The sequence below is a fragment of the Nanorana parkeri genome, unplaced genomic scaffold, assembly GCF_000935625.1.
Source record: "Nanorana parkeri isolate BGI_ZX_2015 unplaced genomic scaffold, ASM93562v1 scaffold314, whole genome shotgun sequence".
Taxonomy (NCBI): Eukaryota; Metazoa; Chordata; class Amphibia; order Anura; family Dicroglossidae; genus Nanorana; species Nanorana parkeri.
Window position 1 is genome coordinate 191,201 of NW_017306582.1, and position 8,294 is coordinate 199,494.

General features: G+C 46.4%; 1 protein-coding gene across 1 annotated transcript in view; it reads left to right on the forward strand.

Moving 5' to 3' along the window:
• Window positions 1-6,035, forward strand: part of GXYLT2 (glucoside xylosyltransferase 2) — a 39,460-nt gene extending 33,425 nt beyond the window's left edge. The window contains exons 5-7 of the mRNA XM_018557967.1: window positions 989-1,112; window positions 2,176-2,348; window positions 5,844-6,035. Coding sequence (XP_018413469.1) covers window positions 989-1,112; window positions 2,176-2,348; window positions 5,844-6,026 — 480 coding nt within the window. The 3' untranslated portion in view covers window positions 6,027-6,035. The remainder of the gene's footprint in view (window positions 1-988; window positions 1,113-2,175; window positions 2,349-5,843) is intronic.
• The last annotated feature ends 2,259 nt before the right edge of the window (window positions 6,036-8,294 follow it).

Consider the following 8,294-nt stretch of genomic DNA (forward strand, 5'->3'; position numbering starts at 1 on the left):
CCCCCAATCTGGCCCCTTGCTTAGGAAGAAGTGCTTCTCATTGGTCAGCGTGGTCAGAAGTGCTTCTCATTGGTCAGCGTGGTCAGAAGTGCTTCTCATTGGTCAGCATGGTCAGAAGCACTTTTTATTGGTCAGCGCGGTCAGGTGACCGAAGTATAAATACAGGTCCTAGTGGGACTGTCACTATAAACAAGCTACTAACATGCGTCAACAATACTATAAGGCCCAACAACACTTTTGAGATTGGCGCCGTCCCACACATTGCTCGATGAGACTCGTGTGAACAGCTGCCCGCGGGAAGGGCTATACAAAGCAATGACCGCTAACATTCACAGCCATTCTCATGTAATTGGACATGCATACCTCTAAACAGTGTAACATTATCCTTGCGTGCTTGAAGCAATGCATGCTGGGATATGTAGTCTTGAGAAATCGATTTGTGTCACATCAATCAGCAGAATAGAGACACAAAGCACACTGGGAATTCAGGAAGTTGATGGAAGTGATGGGCAGATGGAAGGCAGCACTCCCTACATATAAGGGATTTTTTCATGTAAGCTTTGATTGTATTATCAGTAACAACTCCGGTATGTATTCCTATTACAATGCTGATGTTATAACAGGAGAGGAGATGCTGGGACTTTACAGCTCCTTTAAAGTGAGAGATGGATTTATTTTTTTTAACCTGTGCCTGTAATCCCGAGTTCTTCCATTGCAACATTTATATTGTAGCAAACTTCTAACACCTCAGGGGTGGGCAACTCTGGTCTTTCAGCTGCTGTGGAACTACAAGTCCCATAAGGCAAAATGATAGGTACAGTCATGACCCCCAGAGACAGAGGCATGTCAGGATTTGTAGTTAAAGTACAGCTGGTGGTCCGGAATTGCCCACCCCTGCCCTACGTGGTCCATTTTGGTTCAGTCCAATAATGTGTCCATTGGGACTTGCTTTCAGTTCCTTTTTAACATGAAATGTATTTATTTTCAGAACAATATGATCCCAGCTGGATTGACCTGGGAAGAGATGCTGCACCCACTGTACCAAAAATACAAAAACTACATCACATGGGGAGATCAGGACTTGCTAAACATTATTTTCTCCTTCAACCCAGGTATGAGTTGTCTATGAAAATCATTTTACAAAGTCTGTAAGAAATCAATCTCAGATGTTAGCAGTCTTGCTGGGACAGATAAAGGGTAATAGAAGGGTTAAATTCTCTTTTGACGGTTCTTTTCACTGTTGGCTGCACGTACAGGGCCGGATTAAAATAGGGGTGGAGCTCCTGCTCCAGGCCCACCCCTGCAAATAGGCCCGACTGACCCGACCCGAATTGCGGCCGGCCCAAGGGCCCTCTGATATGCCTGAGCAGAGAGCCGCATCTGCTGCAGCCGCCAGTCTCACCAACTGCCTGAGAGCCCGCACGGAGCGCCTGAAAGCCCGCACGGACCCCTTGAGAGCCCGCACTGACCGCCTGAGAGCCTGAACAGTCTTCTTTCTAAGATTTGTAGTCCCTCTACAGCTTGGAGTCAGTGGCAGATCCACCATGGTCAAACCGGGCCCTGGCGCTCCACCACTGATTCCAAGCTGTAGAGAGACTTCAAATCACAGCCCAGACAGGGGGAAGAGGGTGTTATATGAAAGAACGAACACTGTGCATGTGCATGCTTATTCCTGTGTTTGCCAAATATGTAAGCTAGTCCATGAACACGCTCATCTAAGTAAATGTTAGGGAATCTATATGTAGAAAGACCCGTGTCTGTGAACAACATTTACATGTAATGGGAATGGATAAGCCAAACACAGTCCTCAGAGGACAGCAAGAGAAAGGGAAGATAAAAAGGTTAGATGGGCAGACTTGCTTGACTTGTTTGCATATAAAGTGTTTTACTCTCTCACTTGATCTCTTAATTTCGACTAAGCAGATAATTATACATTTAAAATGATACTGACGATTTTACTACCTTCACAGTCACAAACCTATAAAACAAATGTATAAGCAGAGGTTATCACATGTCATATAATAGGTAGGTCCAGAGATACTGGCATCCCATATACCGTAGCAGATATTGGTTTAAAATTCAACTTGAAATTTCCTGTTTCATATGTCTCTTATGTCTGTGTAAGTAGCCATACATATTTTTTATTCCTCCACTCAATATTCCTTTCTGTTCCAGAGAACCTGTATGTATTCCCATGCCAGTGGAATTACAGGCCGGACCACTGCATGTATGGCAGCAATTGTAAGTCGGCAGAAGCAGACGGTGTATCCATTCTCCATGGCAATCGAGGGGTGTACCACGATGACAAGCAGCCAGCGTTCAAAGCCTTCTATGAAGTGTTGCGTGATGTGAGTATTGCTGTAACCGTCTCCCACCAGTGAATGTGCTGCCTGTGGCAACCAATGAGATTCCGGCTTTGGGTCATAGCTCCAATTATTTTTCTTCTGTTCTTTATCAATTATAAATTGAACATTTTTAATTGGGTGGAATAAGAATTATTCACACAGAATAATTATATTAATAAATGATATACTGCACAGTGGAATGCCAGCTAAACTTTTATTATGTAGGATAAAGCTGGGAGAGTCGAGAACCTTTTTTTTAGGTTTTTCTAGCCGTCTGTATCACCCTTGGATAGATTTTTCCCTTATTTCCTGTCCTTGTAACCATGTAGGAAGTGACAGAAATCTTTCTAATATGAACGTTTGTAATACCTAAGAGCAGGGGCGTAACTAGAAATCACAGGGCCCCATAGCAAAATGTTGTATGGGGCCTTGTGATTTATAGTTACGCCCCTTGCAGAGCCCACCTGATATGCCACACATCCCACCTGAGAGTGACCATAGACTCTCTATGGTGGGCTGGTAACACCCCTACAAACCTCTTACCTGCCGACGCCGGGCCCCGCCTCCTCTGCCGACGCCGGGCCCCGCCTCCTCTGCCGACGCCACAGCATCAGGGGGATGTCCTGGCCGGGCCCCATAGCGGCCGCCTGGGTCGCTACGGCGATTGTTACGCCACTGCCTAAGAGGCAATCTAATTCTTTTCTGCTTTGCTTAAAGAAGAACTCCGGGAATTCAAAAAATCATAGCCTTACAGCAGTGCTACCCCCGGACTGCGAGGGTTACATGCTTGTTTTGTCTAGGGCAGTGGTGGCGAACCTTGGCACTCCAGCTGTTTTGGAACTACAAGTCCCATAAGGCATTGCAAGGCTCTGACAGCCACAGACATAACTCCCAGAGGCAGATGCATGTTGGGATTTGTAGCTTTGGCACAGCTGGAGTGCCAAGGTTCGCCACCACTAGTCTAGGGGGTTCAAATAAAGCCGGTATACTTACCCAATCCTTGGTCCCATGAGCTGCTGGACTGGTCCCTGCAGCCTCTTCTCCCCCTGGGCTGTGGCAGTCTAAGCCCCACTGATTTGATCATGTCTAATGCAGGTCCATTGATTTGCATTAGGCGGGAGGACGCCGAGGGACATTCCATAGCCGGAGCAGAGTGGGAGAGATGTGCATGCCGACTGCCCTTGGACAGGTGAGCATATCTTCTTTATTTGAGTTCCCTACACAAAACCAGCACTTAACCCTTGCAATGTGGGGGTAGCCCTAAATTTCTGGAGTTTTTCTTGGGAACAAAAACAACCTGTTTTTGCTTTTTGTGGGTCTTTTGAAAAATTCTGTTCACTTCCTGTCCTGGTGAGCTATAAAGAAACTGAGGGGGAATTTTGGCACATGGAGACACAGGCAGCAATAAACACATTGCAGCTTTACCTGCTCTTTTCTGCTCTTCAAATGTGGTGAGTTCATTTTGAAGTAAACCTGCCATGAAAGAAGCATAGTGGCTGCCATTGCCGACTTCTTTGTCCTAAAATTGAACTCTGGAATCAGCAAATATTGTCTAAAGTGCAAGAGTCATGTGTATGATTCCTTGACTCGTGGTGAGCTTTGTGTATTTGCTCCTGATTTGTGCAGTATTCTAGTGTGACACTTGGAGCTTCCTGTAATAAAGACCGGTTACTGCTCATCTCTATCCTTATGCAGGATGACTGGTCTTGTCTCCGCCCCTCCTGCAATAAAGACCGGTCACTGCTGCTCTCTCTCCTTATGCAGGATGACTGGTCTTGTCTCCGCCCCTCCTGCAATAAAGACCGGTCACTACTGCTCTCTCTCCTTGTACAGGGTGACTGGTCTTGTCTCCACCACCTCCTGCAATAAAGACCGGTTACTGCTCATCTCTCGCCTTGTGCAGGGTCACTGGTCTTGTCTCTGCCCCTCCTGTAATAAAGACCGCTCACTGCTACTCTCTTTCCTTGTGCAGGTGACTGGTCTTGTCTACACCCCTTCCTGTAATAAAGACCGGTCTTGTCTCCACCCCTTATAGTTTTCTGCAGGCAGCCTGTAGTAGGTGGAGCCTGCTGAGCCCCTCCCACAGCTATGCTCTCTGCACAGGCTATGTACAGCCTAGTGTTGATATCAAAGGCATGGTGTGTGCATAAAATGCATTTATATCCTTTTGTCAAGAGAGGAATCTTTAATATTTCATTGAAATGAAAGCTTTTGTGCTCAGATTTCTGACAGGAGGCATCACAGAGAAAGGAACTGAAAAGGTCATATTAACTTCTGTACAGAGCTGGTTAAGGGAACAGATAAGCAGATGGTAATCATTAACTCCCAGCCGCAGGGACAGTTGTTGTGAAAACAGCAGGTATACATTTTGTGCTTCATAAACAGTAACTAGCAAAATACTGAGAGTTAAAGCCTCTGGGATCCACTATTCTATAGACAAAGGGTAGGCAAACTCAGGGCCTCCAGCTATTGTGGAACTACAAGTCCAATGAGGCATTGCAAGAATCGCAACCACAGGCATGCCTCCCAGATGCATGATGGGATTAGTGGTTTCACTAGAATGCTGGAGTTTGCCTATCCCTACTATAGAGGAATCAAAGACCTTTCATTCCTCTGAGCTAGATTTTGATTCCATCTACCAGAGCTGTAGCTAGCTCCTTTTGCGCCCGAGGCAAGAAAAAAAAAAAAAACATCCACCCCCAATGGGCATATGACATCACCCAGTGCCGTACATGTGCGGCATCATGTGCCCTGCCTCCAGGATATTTTTAAAATTCATTATTATTATTTTTATTTAAAAAATGTTTTACAGAGTCCTCGATCTCTTTTTCTGCAGACTCTGTTCTAAATGAATGGAAAGTACAGAGGCTTCCCACTCATTCAGAAAATATTTACTATCGAGCAGTTTCTGAATGGGGAGGAGCCTCTGTACTGAGTGCTACTCCCCATTGAGAAACTCATGAATGAACAGGTAGTGATGTAAAGCACTTCCTGTTCATTCATAACTGGGGACACACAGTACTATGTGTCCCCAGTTATTTACAAACACTGGAGTGATCAGACGATCACTCCAGTGTTTGCTCTGCACACAGAGGATCGGTACATATCACTGATATATACCGATCCTCTGCCGCTTGGCCACGCACAAAGGGGTGCTCAGCCTGCAGCTTCTCCTCTGGATACCCAATGCTCTCCCCCATCTGTATGCAGTGGGGATCCGAGGAGAAGTGAAGGAAGCGCTGAAGTCGGCAGAGGGGAGAGGAGGGAGTAGGGTTACCACCTGTCCGGTTTTCAACAGTACGGTTTTGACTCCATGATGCTGGCTGCACCCCCCCCTGCACCTGAGGCGAGAGCCTCCGTTGCCTCGCCCTTGCTTCGGCCCTGCAATCTACTATCATAGTAGTTCCATTTGTGTTTTTATTGGCATTCATTGTGCCCTATTATGTTATTTATGGTGTCCTCGTCCTTGCTCCTAACCTTCCTTCTCTTCCCATGCAGTACCCATTTGATGGAAACCTCTACCAGGAAATGTACTATCCGCTCCAGTCCAAATTCCTAGAGAGCGTCCACACTCTGTGCGGCCGAATCCCCCAGGTGTTCCTCAAGCAGATTGAGATGACGATGAAGAGAGTATACGAGAGACGAGTGATGGTCTACGCCGGGGCGCACGGGAGGGGATGAGGACTCTGCAGAGGATGGATAGCTAGAACATTTTCTGGATGGAATCTGCAAACCAGCAAAAAAAATAAATTCAACATTATTTAAATTAAAGTTCATCATGTACAAGGTTTATATTGGTGGATGCGATGGAAAAAAACCAAACTATGCAACGTAACCAGCGCCATTTTGGATTACAATATTCAGACGTTTCAATGGACCAATGTGAAGATGTCAGGTGGAGTGACCTCAAGACTGGGCAGGTCGATTCTGCATTTAGTATACCAAAAAAATATAAACTGTCTGACTGAATTGTATTCATAATAATTTTACATTGTTTTATAACACGGAAAGGAAATATTTCTTTGTAAGAGATGTGATTTTTTTTTTTTATAACTTGGCTCTTACTGTGTCCTTCAAAACTGTATTATGCTTAAATGCTGAGAGTGCTTCTGGTCCTGATTGTATGGTAGTTGACCCCTGTGTCTTATAGATGAGAACCGTCGGTACAAGTTGCATAGATCTTATGCGGCAAGTGCTGTTCCAGCATCAAATGCTGCAAATTACCAATGGAGGGCCGCCTGACTGTACAGGGGATATTAAAGGAATGGATGAAAAGGCTGCTGGAGACCATCATTCTTCTCTAAAAGGCTGTTTATCTGAAGGACTGGGTTTTGCCTGCTTGGGTTGGGAGGGGTTTTAGGGCATATAGCAGTCGGACCTTTTGCATCTAATATACATTGCCTGGGCCAAAAAAAAAAAAAATCACACACTTTATTGGACCGCCTTTAGCTTTGATTACAGCACGCATGCGCCGTGACATGGTTTTGATAAGCTTATGCAATGTTGCAACATTTATTTCCATCCAGAGTTGTATTAATATGTCACCAAGATCTTGTAGTGATGATGGGAGAGTCGGACCTCTGCGTCTTCTCCAGCCCATCCCAAAGATTCCCAACAGGGATAAGGTCTGGACTCTGTGGTGGCCAATCCATGTGTGACAATGATGTCTCCTGCTCCCTGAACCACTCTCTGAGCCAAATTAATCCTGGCATTGTCATCTTGGAATATGCCCAATGTGCCATCAGGGAAGAAAAATCCATTGATAGTCATTCCTGGTCATTCAGTATATTCAGGGAGGCAGCTGACCTCATTTTTTGGGGACATAACGGTACTGGACCTAAACCTGACCAACTGAAGCAGTCTCAGATCAGAACACTTATCCAATGGAAGGCTCTGACTCATTTGCTTACCTTCAGTGGTGTCACAAGGCCGGTGCGGCCCGCACCCGGTTGACATAATTGGAGGGGTGACAACAAAATGACTGGCAGTCATTTTGGTGTCACCCACACTGAAAAGTTGGGCACTCAGTCATGGATGGAGAGCCCGAGAGTTGCAGGAGAGAGGAGTGAACCTGGCGACATACCTTATCCCGTCAGGTGAACGTCCCCTCCTCTCTCTGCTGGCGTCCATCACCAAGACGGCGCCTCGCACCTCTGTATTGCAGGCGGCGCCTCGCTCCTCTGTATTGCAGGCGGCTCCTCGCTCCTCTGTATTGCAGGCGGCGCCTCGCTCCTCTGTATTGCAGGCGGCGCCTCGCTCCTCTGTATTGCAGGCGGTGTGTCACTTCAGTCTAGCGTTCTGCTGAGATATGGGCTGGCTCTCTGATGTGTGTGTGTGCAATATAGTACATTCGAGCTACAGATGAGCTACATTTCACAGTGCTGGCAGGGGGAGGACTGACATCTGTAAACAGAGTTTTATAAGAGTGCACAGTGCTGCTAAACAAACACTGGGACCATACTGACAGGAAGAGAGAGCAGAGTGAGCAGAGAGCCAGTCTCATCAGTCTGCTGCTCCTCTTCAGTGTTTTGCTTCTCATCACGGTCTGGGTTCAACAGGCCAGGGCTAGGCTAGTGACCAAGCTGTCTTATTTAACTGCAGTGGAGAACCAAGTGTACTGTGCAGCAGGGGCGCCTGGACCACAAGTCTGGCAGAACAGAATAACAAGCCCTTTGTTGCATGATACAAATGACATATATACTATACCTATGTACTTCCCTGCCTGGAGTTCCTCTTTATAGAGAAAACACAGACTTGGGGCGTGTGATGGAGCCTCTGCCACCAGAGCGGAGTGTCAAGCTGCTATTTCCCTCGTACAGTTTCATTACTGCCTACGGTCTTCAGTTTTTCCCAGCGTGCGATAATTGATGGTGCTGAGACTGCTGCAGGAAATCCAATACATTTTCATTTAACCAACTCCGTGTAAAGCTGATCAACTGCATTGTGCCG